Source organism: Vidua macroura, chromosome 3 (assembly GCF_024509145.1).
Source record: "Vidua macroura isolate BioBank_ID:100142 chromosome 3, ASM2450914v1, whole genome shotgun sequence".
Classification (NCBI taxonomy): domain Eukaryota; kingdom Metazoa; phylum Chordata; class Aves; order Passeriformes; family Viduidae; genus Vidua; species Vidua macroura.
Window position 1 is genome coordinate 71,346,551 of NC_071573.1, and position 15,548 is coordinate 71,362,098.

At 35.7% G+C, this 15,548-nt stretch overlaps 1 protein-coding gene across 5 annotated transcripts in view; it reads left to right on the forward strand.

Annotated features, from left to right (window-relative positions):
* The window catches only part of ATG5 (autophagy related 5), a 71,875-nt gene extending 56,543 nt beyond the window's left edge, over positions 1-15,332 (forward strand). For 2 of the 5 annotated variants that reach the window (XM_053973868.1, XM_053973869.1), the window contains exon 8: positions 12,987-15,332. In XM_053973868.1, the coding sequence (XP_053829843.1) occupies positions 12,987-13,123 (137 nt within the window). In that variant the 3' untranslated portion in view covers positions 13,124-15,332. Of the gene's footprint in view, positions 1-339; positions 495-2,508; positions 2,548-12,986 lie in introns of all 5 variants that reach the window. The other 3 variants (XR_008436366.1, XR_008436367.1, XM_053973870.1) reach the window with 3 other exon arrangements.
* The last annotated feature ends 216 nt before the right edge of the window (positions 15,333-15,548 follow it).

The following is a 15,548-nucleotide window of genomic DNA, read 5'->3' on the forward strand; positions in this document are numbered from 1 at the left end:
TTCTTCAAAATTTAGCTTATTCTGTTTAAAAATCACAAGCCAGCATTTCTAAAATGCTCTTCAGAACAGAGCTGAGGTTTTTCATCCTAGAATAATAGTCTGCTCTTCCCAGGAACATCAGTGTCCTACCACCAATTTCCTGACTGAGTGCTGCTTAGATTTGGAAATCTAGGCAGTTAAGAAAACATTGTGGAAAATTACTGACAGAAAATCTGCCTGATTTCTAGTCATCTGCTATGTATATGAGTTTTAGGAGAACTGTTGGGATCAAAGTGTCTTGACAGTGTGTTTGGTTGTGTTGAATTTTCAGTTTTAAAATGAGTATCTTTTGTGTTTTAGGAGGAGACCACAGGTTCCTTATGCACTGTATACACATTGCAGTGTGTTCCCACAGAATTTATCACTTAGATAAAAGATGAGTGAAGAGAGACACAAAAGAAGGAGAAATTAAGAGGCACAGAAGGGTGATGTGGCTTGTACCTGGTCACACTGAGGTCAGTAGCAGAGTTAAGAATTGGATTTTTTTTTTTGAGTTGTGATCTAAATTAGTCTGTCTTACTCCAGAGGCCACAGAGGTCACTCAGTATGAGTAAAGAAACCCAAACCAAACCTTCCTTTTTGTTTCTCATATATCCTTGCTTGCAAAAAAAGCATGTCAGCAATAGCTGAAGTACACAGATTTATGGGATATTTCTTATGGTTAGTTTCACAGAAAATGTGACAATGCCTTTAGTACTGTAATTAGTGCAAGAGTAACTGGAGATCTGGGTCTATCAAAACTTCCAGGAGACAGTAATAAACCTCTGTGAAGATCCACAATGTGAAGTTCTCAACCAGGACGCTGCAGCCTGCAAACAGATTTAAATGATGTGATCTCAGGGTTTTTATTTATACTAGTAAACAGAAGTGGGCTAGAACATGTGTTGTTTGTGCTGTAAGACTATTGGCAGTTCTTTGGCATAATTTTGGTCAAGATACATTAATATTCTACCAGAAAATTTGGGCAGGGTTCATGGATTAACAGTCTAGGGTCTATTCTCAATAGGCAGTAGAAAGGGGCAAATAATTTAGCTGAATTGTTCCCTGGCATTTGCCCTTAAGTTCAAAGAGTAGGTTCTGGCCCATTTTTAAAACTATATCTATACCTTTAAATTAGATATATGTACTGTGTCTTTGGGGATTGATTGAGTAAGATCATTCCCGTCTTCCTTGCATCTCTCTTTTAGTCTGGTTCTATTTTGCCTTGATGCATATAAGTATAACTTGATTTTTCCAGGAGATAAACTTCTTATAGGGCTGGAAAAAAAATAGAACCTGCAAAACTAAAGGACCTACAAAAATAATCAGGAGGAAAACAGCAGCTTTACTAGTAATGTAAAGGAGAATAATCCACTATGTGTCCTACTCTCTTTAAGGATTCAGCAGCACTTGCTAACACTAGTTGTCCCCTGCTTGAATACCCCATTTTAATCAGAAATTTTAATAACTTAACAATCAGTGGATTAACAGTGGATAACTTTATATTTTACTTTGCACCTGTAAGCACTTGGAGAATATCTGTTAAAAATAGAGGTGAAACTTTTCCTTATGCTGAAGCTAAAATCTTATGCAGTGGTTTGGCTTGTGTACAGGAGGTGCTACAGTAAGTGAAGATTTGAATGCACTTGTACTCCTTGTCCTTTTTCCAGATGGTATCATCACATTTACAATGGCAAAATGGAGCAGGTGTCTACACTGTGCCAGACTTCACTAGTGTCTTTGTGCAAGCTGTTGCCAGCCATTTAAGCCAAGAAGCCAGCTTGGCTTAAATATATGAACCAGATACACAAATAGATGCCCTCCTGACACTTGTGATGTTGGGCATCAATATCCTCAGATGGAGAGGTGGCTGTAAAGCCAGTTCTCTTTAGTGCTGCGAGCTAATGCAGCCAAATTTGTGGTAATTAATTTCAGGCCTGTGTATATTTGTCTACACAGCTAATGATTCCTAGTAATCTTGCTAACTAATTAATGATAATAACATAGCAAATTTTGTTTGTAAATGCTGTATGTTTGTGTTGTAAGCTTTATGGATCTATTTTTCTACTATAAAGAGGAAAAATATTTTCTGAACTCTAAATTAAAAATATTTAGGTTATGAGTCAAACTCTCATTAAAAATAAAGATTATATTATAGTCTATCAGCTTTGCAGCTAACTGTCTTAATATTTTGGAATGGAAAAGCTAAAAAGAAATTTTGATGAAAACTTTCTTCCAATTTTAACTCTGACCAGGTAGCTGTTTTGAGAAGAGGGTGTTATTTTTTTAGTGTTCAGTGTATAGTCCTGCAGGTAATCCATTACTCCTTTCACCACTCATTCCTGAATTTTTCAGTGCTAGAATCTTTAATTTTACTGTGATAGAGATCTCTAAATACTTTAGTCTACTAGCTGTTCAAAAGAACTTACAGTACATGTACCAAAAAGAAGGTATTTCATGTGTGCTAATTCTACAATGTGCTCATTACAGAATTTATTTTTCGCTGAGTAAGGGCCGGAAGACACTAATGTAAGTATTTTAGCAAGGGTTTGTATTTCTCTGATAAACAGCACTCCCCTTCTGTTTGTGATCACAGGATGAAAGCTCTCTAAGCTTGTATATGTACATTTTTACTGCTACATCATGTAGTTTGCTCTTAAGATTGAGATCTCATTCCCCAGGAAGCATTTCTGTCTAAGATTAATTGCCCTTTTAAAATCAGTGTTTGATGTATTCCTTTGGCTATATCCTGACTCGCTTTAACCCTCTTTGACCTGACCCCACTGACTATTACCGCCATGGCTGGAGCAGAAATCCTTCAGCCTGATGTATGCAGTACAGACTTGAGCCTGTGGTTTTTCACATCAATGGATTCAATTAGCTGACTTTTTACTGATCAGCTTAGCAGAGGTTGAAGAATTTGTCAGGTGTGGAACAAAACTGTCCATACTTTGAATATAATTGAATAGCTCATCTCAATTTTCACATGTAGTTTGCTTGTGAAATTGTTTATTTTGTTAAATATCATAATAATATTCTTGGAAGTAGCGTTTTTAAAAAGGAAAAACCCGTTTATTTTTCTCTAGTTAAATAGGGGAAGGCACAAAACATGAAATAACAGCCATTAAGCCTTGAATCTGTATGTGTCGCTTATCACTCTTCAGCCAAATGGTTTTAAACAGTAATTATGTCCCAATATCCACTTTTGAATTTGATGTATTAAACTGGGCAAATAAACTAGCAATTAGCATTATGGCTTGAAAACAAATTAATGTGCTGGTCTCTTCTGTATTGAGAGTGATTTTTCAGAAACAGTAATCCTTCTGTGCTTTGGTAGGAATAGGTCATCATTTGATTAGCTGAAAAGTTCTTCATAAAAGATGGACGGCCATTAGGATCACAGAATATTTGCAGGCATGATGTGAATTATAGTAACTTGAAAATGAAGTAAACTTGAGGTTGAAAGTTCAAGAATGCCATTAAAAACCTTTAAAAGTGCATGAATGTGCATATGCTTAGGGGATATATAATATGATTGCATAGAGAATTTGTTATTTAATTGTTTGGCATAATAGTATTTTGAAACAATGACATTATAAACGTTCTCACAAACTGTTAGTAACAAGGTCTTTTACAGGAAATTGATTTGCTTTAGACCAAACTTTGTAGAGATAAATCTTTATCAAATGTGACATTTGGTGTTGTGGTTTTTTTTCCAAGAATCACATTGATCATGTTTCGCTCCCTAACTGTATAGAGAGAGAGTCCTAATTTCTGAAGGTCAGTTTTACACTGTTTGGAGGGAAGGGCAGCCTCAAATCTAATTAAGGGCATAGTGCATAAAAGGGTTAACTTTTGGTAAGTCAAGATGCCTGCTGTTCAAAAAACCTACACAACTCTTAAAAGTGATTTAGCTCTCCTTCAACAATGAAAAACATATCATGGACAAGTTGGCCTCAATTTGTCACGCATTCAAGTGTTTATCTTTTAATGCACACCCTGCCTGTTCCTCATGTATCTAAATGTGATGTGTGCTTGCTTGTTACATGGAAAAGCAGCACGATTTACACTGAACTTTCTCACTTCGTTCACATGTGAATGGCCAAATTTAATACATTGAAGAAAATGGGTTTGTAAGCCTCAGCTGCTAACCCCAGCCTTTTATAAACTACCACAGGTTTATTGCTAGTTCAAAGATGAGGCTAAGACACTGATGCTAAAGAAGAAGTGTTATAAGAATATTCCCTGGGAGTTCAGTCTTACCTTTTTTTTATTCTGCCTGAAGCTAGATGTTTGATGGGAAGCATCTTTGGCCTTGTAAGGTCTTCTATAAGATGTCAGATTTTTAAGAAAAGTATTTTAGTGTTCTGTCATAAATTAGTTTGGGACTTATTCCAAGAACCCCATTAAAAAAACTTCTATGAAATATACAAGAATAAAATAATTTAAAAGCAACAACAGCAAAGTTTAGTTAAGTAAAGCTTAACCTATTTCCGCCCTCTATCTGCTTTTCCATTGAGTTGCATGAAGTCTTTTACAAAAGGAAAAGTTTCCTTGTCTTGCATGGTGTTACTGTCAGTGTTAACTGTTTTGGGAAATTGTTAAAAATAGTCTGCTCAGGCTTAGTCTGCTTATAGATGTTTCAGGCCTAATTCACTTCCTCTAAAAATTTTTTGAGTGCACTAGAAAAAAGGTTTTCTAGTTCATTTACATGCTTTCTGGCTCATATGAGGTTAGAAGTGTAAGCCAAGTTCTCATATGATGCTCTAAAGCATCATAAACTTTTACTTGTGGTGATTACTTTAATCTGATTTTTTTTTTTGCTATGTTTCAAAAATGTGGCTATCTAACTTGATGATAGACTTGAGGTAAAAGATGACAGGAAAAAACAAGAGAGAAAAATTGCACAGAAAAGAAAATTATGAATGGGGTGATGCCAAGTATTTGATTTCATCTCAGTATTTAGTGATATTTAATGTATGGTGGTAATATTGCATATAATAATATTGCACTTCTGTTTGGGGGATAGAGAAGGCTGGATGGTGCCTGGGATAATCCAAGTAATGTAATCATATAAGAACTGTGACAAAGAAAGTTTTATCCTCTCCGTTAAGTCACAGATCTCTAAATTCAAGTTGAGATGTTTATACCACGAGAAGATCATGAAGATACCAGCCAACTGGCCTGTGTCAAAACCATGTAAAGAAGTAGAGCATTTAATTTAAATTTAAAGCTAAATTAGTGGATATGGATTTAATATCAGTCCATATTTATATCTTGCCTGGAGCTGGGCTTTTGTAGTCAGATACTCTGCAAGAATAGAGTTCACTGAAGTTGATACAGGTCTAGTTCTATGATAGCATTTTAGACAAGGAGTTCTTATGAGGGGCTCTAGTAGGATGACATGAAGGCACTCTAAGGATTAAATTGAGAAAATATGAGCGACAAAACACTTCAGGATCAAGAGACTGATGTTTCTAACCTTTTATTTTGGAGAAGAATTTAAAGAATTGACTTAGTTAGAAAAGATATGTTGAACACTCCTGTTATCTGCAGGTTGTTCAGTAAAGTATTAAAAATTAATATTAATTTTAAAAGATATTTTAAAACAAAATAGAAAGTTGTAGCTTTTATTTACCATACCCCAAACTGGAAACAGACACTTAGGAAAACAATGACCTTCAGTTTGAGCAATTGAACTCATGTTACTACTAAATGGCGAAAATGAGTGATATTGTCTAGTTGCAGATAGGTAAATAAATGTATATCATGGTTTATTTTATATTCATGTCGGGCAGTTTGAGTCTATTCAGGAACTGTCATTCTTATTCTCCAAACCACATCTTGTGTTTGGAACAATTCTTATTTCAGACACAGAATCATTTTCAGAAAGAAATTTGTACTGAATAATGCACTGACCTTGTATTTCTGTGGGTGAGTTCTTCACCTGAAGTCAGCTTCAGTGGCTTTCCCCAGTGCTGGTGAGATATGTAGGCAGGAAGGAAAAGTCAGTCCTGTGCTTTCATGTCACATATCAGCATCTAAAATTTTTGAGGTCAGAGGAACCTTTTGTTGTGGCTAGGCTATTGTAGAGTTGGCTTTGCAGAACTCTTCGTGTGTTCTTGCTCTTGGTCAGAGGATACTGAACAGCATAGCTGCTGATGTGATCCAGTGTATCATCTGTTTGTCTCCTGAAACTGATCATCATTCCAAATTTTGGGAGAGGAAGAGAATAAGGATTTTGGTAATTTGTGTGGTTGAAGTGAGGTTAAAAGCATGTTAAGATTGCTATGGAAAATGACTCACTTGAAGCAATAGAACCTACTGCTGTGGCAAGCAGGGTTATTTTTGCACAAGATGGAATTCACAGGATAGTAAGGACAGCCTGGGATATGCTGGTTGAAATAGGCTAGTGTGAAGCTTCTGAAAGCTCATAAGATTTTATTCCTAGTTTAAAAATTCTAAATGCTAACTAAAAAAGAGCCCTGCTCAATTGAACACATAGTAAGCTTAGACCTTGAAGTTATAGTTTAAGTATGAAATACTTGGTTTTAGTAAAGAGAACATGTTTGCTGTCTGAAGTACTTATGCTGGGTTCATTTGGAGAGCAGAATATCATTTGGCCATGAGATTGCACCAAAATCAACTTTTTATGCACTTCCCATGAAATTACTTAGGTATTAAGCTCTTGTTAGTACTCAGCTGATTAAGTACAATTTTTTTTCAGTGTAAAAATTTATTTTTCTATTTGATCCCTTTATATTGAGGTTGTCATTACTGTGGAATCAGAACACCTCACCGTATTTCTGTACCTTGGTCACTATTACACATACACATGCCAGAAAGTGATTGCAGATGTTCCAGTTAGATTGGAGTTAATGAATGGAAAAGATGGAAAAGCCTGTAATAGTATGTGTTAGTTTCTAATACTTTTTTTAAAGGTACTGGAGAAAAGTAAAGCATGAATATTTAATTTATACATGGGTTTAATTTATTCTGTAGCTATGGTTGCTCACTGAGCAAATAAATATTTTTGCCATGAATTAAAAAATATATGGTATCTGCTTATAGTAAGTACTACAGAAGTGATATGAAAATGTTCATAAATGCTCCTTAGCCTAATTTTTTGTTGCATTTTATGAACACATGTTTTTTTTGTAGCACACACAATGAAAATAATTGTGAAGCTTGTTTTGTTGTAAATGGTATCCTGTCTTCATCAATTTTAATATTAGACATTGGAACTGTTTGGACAGGTTACTGATAAATGAGGTAGATGCTCTTTTTCAAGTTTCAGGGCTAACAAATTAAACCATTGCCAACTTTATTGAGGTCTGAGGGTTTTTAGAGATGCAACTTATGTAAAAGTGCAAAAAGTGAAGTACATTCATCAAATATTTGTCTCTTTTATGCAACCAGTGCTGAAGTCACTGGTGGAGAATTTATGTAGACTGTGAGGCTTGTCGGGGGCTGTCTTGTTTCTGTATGTCCTAGAATTTCCAACCTGAGGTGCCTAGAGAGGGGAAGAATAACTTCAGCCACTGGCCAGTGCTTTCCTACCACATGTAGTTACAAATTAGAACAGTCTTTTAATTTGCTTACTAATACAGAATAATCTTTTGTAAATAAGTGCATAGTTGCATGTGTGATCCTTGGTGCTAGACCAGAGGCCTAGCTTCCAAGAAGGAAATTTTCACTTTCACTGGAGATTTAGCCTTGCCCAGCTTTGGCTTCAGGCTTTCAAAACTGGGTCAGCAATATCTTTCAGTAACAAACTTAGTGGTTGCACACTACATTACTCACACAGAGCACATTACTGAAAGCTATGTTTCTGTAAGTAATTTCCTAAGAGATCCTACAGAGGTAGATAAAATCTTTCCAGTGAAGGTGTTGGTGTGTCTCTTCAGATTCAGAGATGTCTGAGGCACCAGGTGCTGAGCACACACTGTTCTCCTGCCAGATAATCTGAGGAGCTGAAGAAAGGGGGAGGAAAGCAGCCACACCATAGTCACAAAAAGAAAATTCTGCTCCTTATAATGCTGTCCCAAGATGAGTTTTCCTACAATATGGCATAGCCTATTGTCAGGAATACCTTTAGTATCATGTCTCCAGAGCATATGATATATTCTGAAGGTAAGTAACCAAATGTCTATGGCCCACTGCACAGCTGGAAAAGCTGGCATCCAGTTATGTTACTATTAAAATGCTGCTACTGCATGAAACTTGATTGTTTTTACTCCTTATACATTTTTGTGTCCTTGTCTATAGTCCTGTGGCCTTGTAGCATAGAAGAAATGCTTTGTTTGCCCCTAATTTGAAGTACTGGGTTCTATTTGCTTTTTTAGGGTTATAAAGCAAATTTTATAAGTGGTGCTGCCCCTGACTACAGGCAGATTCTAGGACTTGCTATGCAGAGAACTTGCATGCTGAGGATTCTAATTGAGTACTCCAGGGGCACTTTTGCTAAAGCCTGAATATCTTGTATTGTCTATGGGTTAAGGGATTTAAGCCTGCTAAATTGCTCTTACAGGTGATTGCTTGAGGCCACAAATCAGAAGGGAGGTATTTCATCCACTAAAGAATTTTAAGTGGTACATAACAGATGTAGTCTGGCTAGAGGAGCTGTCTCGTGTAGGTGAAAGAGAGTATGTCTTTGCAGCACTGGTTACTTATCTGGGTAAAAACTGGCTGAAGCAAGTACCTGTGACAGAGGCAGTGCGTTCTCACTATTCTGCTCTCAGGCACTTGAATCTGTCTCAAAACGAAACCAATCTTTTATGTCATCTTCAGTTCTTTCAAATAATAACGTAAGTCAGTAGAAAAATTTATTTAGATGAATCAGTGCTCATGTGCAGCAATCTGAATTGGTGCTGAATAAGCTAATTTTCCTATTACTGAGTGGAGTAGTTTACAAGCAACAGCGTATGTAGCTGAAGGAAAGAGAAAAACGTTCTGTGTGATACCATGACGTGGCACATCTTCCCACCTTCTCTGAAGGCTACAGATTTTCTTGTTTGTTCTTCCACTGTGTCTCGCTGATTCCTGGATATTGAGAGGTTTTAAAGGAAGCTGGGGATTAGCAACAGTGAATACTGTAGTTATGGCATTCTCCTTAAAGAAGAGAGAGTGGGCTCAAGCTGCCTCAGGTTGAGGAGGGCTTTGAGTCACTCTCAAGGACTCACTTGAGATGCAACAGGCCACTCTCTCTTGCTTCCTTCAAGCAGATGCCTATCTGCAAAAGAGAGTCCTTTGCCAATATTCTCTTGTAGTGGTTTCCTCATCAGGAGCATGGAGCCACGTTATAGGTGACAGAAGAGCAGATCTCTTCTTAAGCCCTTACTTCAGAGGTTCTTGTTTCTCTCCATTTTCTGTACAGAGCTGGAAACCCCTTCTGAGTTTACATTATGTGATTAATTAGCACAGGTCTGGTCAAGGCTTAAAGTGTTGCAGCCTTGAGTTAGGATCTAATTTAAATGAGGTGAATGTCTCAAAAAGTCTTAGTACGAAACACGTAAGCATCGTTATTTACCTTCTGGAGATGGAATATTGTTCAGTTTTACCAAAAAGCATTACCATCTGTGCTTAGAGCTTGCCTCTAGTAATTTGAGGGGGGTACAGTACCTTCTCTATTGATACAGCTCCACAAGGAAAGCAGTAAAAAAAAATTTAATTGTGGGATGACCTCTCTTATAGATTACTTAATTGGTTTTCGGGGTTTTTCTTTTTTGTTTGTTTGTTTGTTTGTTTTTTTGGTGTTTTTTTGGGGGGTGGTTTTTTTTTTTTTTTGGTTTTTTTTTTGTAAATACCAAAACAGTGTTACTTGAGCATCACTTCAGTAATATAGAAGCACTCGGATTTTAAGTAGCACTATAAAAACTTATAAAACGGAGATTGCTATGTTTTTATTTTTGTTGTATTTCCACTTCATCTTTGCAGCAAAGCAAAAAAAAAAAAAAATCTTAGGTCATGTAATAAGTAACATACAACTCAGTTCTGACAGGATTTTAAGAGGACAAAAAAAGTTGATGAAGTTACTGGAAAATCTGAAATAGTGTTTTTGAGGAAATCCTGTTTATTTTTTCACTACATTACTGAACATTGTAGAAATGGTATTGACAGTAATGATATCATCAGGTCTGGACCCTTGCACTGCAGATTAACAGAGCTATTTACCCTAATTTTCACAGGCATTATCCAATGATATAGAGTGGCATTACTTTGTAATTAGGTAGTTTAAATTTTATACCACTTATTTAAATACATGTTGTGTTTAGGAATGTGTACACTTTGTAGCTGCATTTTGTCAGTTTAGAAAAGCTTCTTGTGATCATAGAATGTGGGATGGGGAAGAAGAGGACAGCAGTTGGTGTGTCAAGATGCATCTAAAATCATGGAAAGAAAATATTTTGTAAATCTAGTAATCTATTGTATCTCTAAAACAGGTGGATGAAGTTTTCATGATAGCTAACAAACAATTCAGGACTCAGATCACAGTGGAAATGGATAATAATTAGCTGTTGATAAAATAAGAATATTTTTCAGTAATAGTGTGTTTGCTGTTGGCAACTTTTTACTACAAAAAGTAGACAAGAGTCTATATGAGAGAGACTGATTTATAATCGGATGTGTGATAGAAAACATGAAAGTTGAGGAAAGTTTGGGTAAATGTGCCTTAAGTGAGAGTTTGTGGCTCCTAGTAACAAAAGGAGAGAAAAATGTTGAAGTAAAAACAATGGATTTTGTGAAAGAAGGCTGCAGTAAATACAGAATTGGGAGATAAGATCTCTTCAGTCAAGCCTCAAGGGGAAAAGGAATTAAGGAGAAGTGACGCTTTGTCAGAGATAATACTAAAGCACAAACAATGCTAATGCAGAGATTTAGATTTTAATTAAACTGGTAAATTCTTCATTGACCTCTGAGGCTTTCTCAGTTTGCCAAGGAACAGAATAAAAGACTTGTATGAGAAAGGGACAAAGCTGGGTAAGGAACAAGGAAGGAGACATCAAGATTACCTGCACTTCATTTTTAAGCAAGAGTAGGCACATGCACACACATACAGTTGCACAGTAATGGAAGAGCCAAAGAAAATGTTCATCACTTATAAGCCTTTCTTCTAATGGCAAGAAAATTATACTGGGGTTCTAAAGCTTTTAATCTTATTTTTTGCAAGTTTGGGCTAAAAAAGTAAGATGCATTCTGTCATCTGGTTTTATGTAAATTAGTTGTTTCTGAAAATTAAATAATACTATGAAACGTTAAGAAAAAGTCACTAACTCACACCAATTTAAGGAATGGCATAGGTAGGTTTTCCTTTTAAAGTGTTAAATTTGGAGGTTACTTAAAAATATTTAGATGTTCCCTACCTTCTAAGAAGAAAGAAAACTGATGTTGTAAATGAATGAATGCACTGGGTTTCTGAGATCTTTTCTTTGGGAGTTAATTCTTTTGACACTCTGACTGGTAGCGTTTCAGCCCAATAAATACCTGTTTTGGCTAGAAATACCAGAAGCTGGTTTTTAAATGATGTGCTTTGTTCTTCAGACTTGTCTGCAATAAAACCAGAAACCAGTAAGTGTTTATGCTTAATTTAGTGTGATAATGTGTGTATTATGCCATTTAGAGAATCAAGACTTTGAACAGAATATACCATATGTAGGTAACAAGTAACAAAATTATAATGCTTTATTTCAAGCAAACATAACTGTCTGCTCTTGCAGGAAGAATTATTACTGGCATAAAGTCAACTACATGTTTAGGATTATTTTTTTACCAGCTGTGTGGGCATAGGTAGCTGGTTATACTACAAACTTCTTCAGGCAGCTGTCAAATCATTTTGACTACCAAATAAATGTGATATCATCTGTGTTATAAAATAGCAATTACACTACAACTGGGGCTGCTGAATGCAAGAACCAGTAATGGTACCTACACTTCTAGATTCTGCCTCTTCCATGCAGCTCTTGGTGAGGATGGTGGTTTGTTCTGTAATAAAAACACTGGAGGGGGACATAAAATGCCAATTAGTGAATGCAGTAATACTTTTGAGTACTGAATGGGGATTTCACTGTGGTAGGTCCGTGTGAGAATGCCATAGTATAGAATAAAATGAGTGAAAGGTCACTGCCTACTTTTCCCCCCCCCCAGCCATTATTTGAAGCATATTTCATATGCTTTTCTCATCCCTTGTCTCTGAAAAAAAATTCATTTTTTGTTGTTTTAGTTCATGTCATGACTGTTATGTCAGTTGCTTTAGCTGGTTCCCATCATGTGAATCAAAGGATCAAAGTACTTGCATCCTCCGGGACAAGTATAAATAAAAAGAATTGAAATATTCTTAGAAAATACTCTTGTTATACTGGGAATAATTTGCTAACTTTGCTTTTCCAAGAGATAAACTAAGTGAGAAAAAGCCAGTGCCAACTCTGCCTTCGGAGTAACTCTGAAATATTGCTAGTAATTTATTTAATTATTCTTAGCAAAACCAACTTAATTCAGGAGTAATACACGTATTTTATTACACATAGTCCAGCTCTTTCAGGAGATCACAGTATTAAGAATACAACTTACCAGTATGTTTTAGGAAGCTCAACATTTTAAGCATGATCTGTGTAAAATTCATATGCCTTACAGCTGGGTGAGATGGATGTGCCTTAACTGGGTTGACAACAAGCTGGGATCACTGTAGGGTTAAAAAAAACCTCTCTTGCAGCTAGTAAAGAAAAGTGGTACTTTCATTAAGTTTTACTTAATTCCAGTTTTGTCTTGGAATTAATTTTAACTTGAAGGTTCTGTTTTAGATTATACAAATCTCAGCTTTCTCCACACTGATATTGCCTACTTTTCATTCTGTTAAATGTTCAACTCTGTAACACCAATTATATCTACTGTAAATTAAGTATGAGTAAATGTTTAATCTTCCTGTGAACTTTGAATGGTATACTAGTGGTTTCTCTTTTTCTTTGAATTAGATGGAGAGCAGAAGACTCAAGTGATGATTCATGGAATTGAGCCAATGCTGGAAACACCCATTCAGTGGCTAAGTGAACATATGAGCTATCCAGATAATTTTCTCCACATTAGTATCATTCCCCGACCTACTGATTGAAACTCAGCTATGTTGATATGAGGATCATTCTCTGGAAGCTGGAATTCTAAGGGCATGTCAACTTCTTGCTTCTGTCAGTCTTGACAGAGACAGCCTGACCAGAAAAAAAGAAACCAACAAAAAGCCGAAACAAAACAAGAAGTCCTCACTGCTGTAAGCCAAACAGGAAGAGAGATCCTATCATCAGATAAGGGCAATTGGGCTGATCTTATTTTGCATCACTGCTGCGTTTGTTCACCGCTGTAATTAAATCAGTTGCGATATGAAAGAATTTACAGGACTTCTGCAAGTCTGCTGTTTTCTTGTAAAATATAATGAAGCTGAAACTGTCAGCCGAAGAGCAAATGGAAATATGCCACTTGATTGTATTTCTGATTAACAAATAAACAGGGCTGTTTCCTAAAGAGGTAGTGTTTCAGCTTTGAGGGTGGAAACATTGGTTTTAATTTTCTAGAAAGTTAGACTCTGAGAGATTTGGTTACCAATAGCTTTTTGTAAAAGATCAAATTACTGTAAATCCATCTTTCCTTAATGAGAAGTTCATGTTTACAGTATATGTATTGGTATGCAAATGATCTTTTAACTTTGATAACAAGCAGTGAGAGATTTTAAAGTAAGCCCGTGAGCATGTTTTGTCAGTTAAAAACATGCACAACTTAATAATTACAAATACTCTTGATTTGTATGCTGTCACTGAATACTCCAGTGTGTTTATTATTCAAACCAGTTTTCATAGACTAGCAACGATGTAGGATAATTTGTCTCAGGATTCGTCATGGCATTTCTTTGTGCTCATCTAGTTTTTTTTTCTTTAACAATATATTTTCTTAATTTACTTTAAGAAGTTTGTTTTTTTTAAAAAAAAAAAGCTACACGGTGTTGTGAACAGGATTGTATCCTGCTGTTTATTCCCATAGACTAGGAAACAGTTAAATCATAGAATGATGAACAGATTGCTTTTTAATGATTTCGAATTTTGGAAAGCTGAGGCTTTTCCAAGCTAATACTTTCTTACATCTGTGGTCCCTGTGCAATCAGTTCACAATTTGGAATCTTCTAATCTCATTGCACAGATTCTTTCTTAGTGTAGCAGATGTATTTTTAGATTATTGGATCATTTTGGTTTCTAAATGTTTGTTACTATTGCAGATGCTACTCAAACTCTACCAATTTTTTTTTGTGTTACACTAAATTCATCAAACTCTGTGCTCTATTGCTTTGTCTGCAGTTTGTGGCTGTTTGTGGCACAAAACTATGTTTATAGTAGACATATTATCCAATCTGTCAAATATTATCCAATATAAAGAAAGCATGATATTTTTCTTTCAAAAATAGTGGCTGTCGAAGCTCCTACTCACAGACTTGGCTTGTAAATGTCCCAGTAATTCCCAGTGCTGTTCCCATTCGTTCCCATGCTCCCTTCATGGCAGGATACTTACCTGTATCTGAAAAAAAGAAAATGAGAATCAGCCAAATGAACAAAAACCTCTTTCTGAATCTAGAGGGGAAGGATCTCCATGGGTGAGGATAGGGTTGAGGCTAAGAAGAACCCTGAGGGCAGAAAAAATCTGTAGACAGATTAGATACTGTTTTAAATGTTAATGAGGAAATAGCATTAAGGAAATGGAAGGGTAAAGGTACTAATGAAACAAACCTATGCTGTATTCTGCAGGACATGAAAAATTTTTAAAACAAAACAAACCATGCTGGTCTGTGTTTATGCAGAATTGAAATATAATATTCTTATGGTGGGATGATTTGGTTAAGTTATTCTAATTTCCAGTTCTGTTTGGAATTTTGTTATAGTGTTGGATTGGCATTTATAAACTTCCTTAGGCACATATATCTAAATATTTTGGAGATTTTCAAAGTCCTGCCAATGGATAAAGCAAATATTTTGTAGAGTCTTCGTATTAAAAAAAAAATCTTTTGTAGGGATAATTTTTCCATTAATCAGGATAAGAGGCAATACATTTCAAAAACTGTAGAAGATTGTGTTTCCTTCGTTTTAAGGTAATCTGGAGTGAGTCACTGGCTATTTTAATATATTCTACACCAGCAATTTAAGTATACAGCTCTTCTTATGGCCCATATTTGCCAGTAAATCTGACTTTAAGGCCTAGCATGGAACAAAGAAATAGCTTGGCTTTAAAACGTACTCTTTCCTCTTACTTTAACTATTTAAACTTTATTAAAAAATAAAACAAAGCTTGAGTCTGTCTTTATTTCCAGCTAAATAAGGATCTTTGTCATGGAATGATGAGTATTTACTTAATAAGTAGGAACTTCTTAGAAGAGGTTCTTAGAATATCATCACATATAGATTGGGTTCTGAATTAAAGCAGGTAGGTATCTATTCTGTGTTAAAATATCTGGTAGGTATCTATTCTGTGTTAAAGTATCTGGTTTTGAGATAGGCATGGTG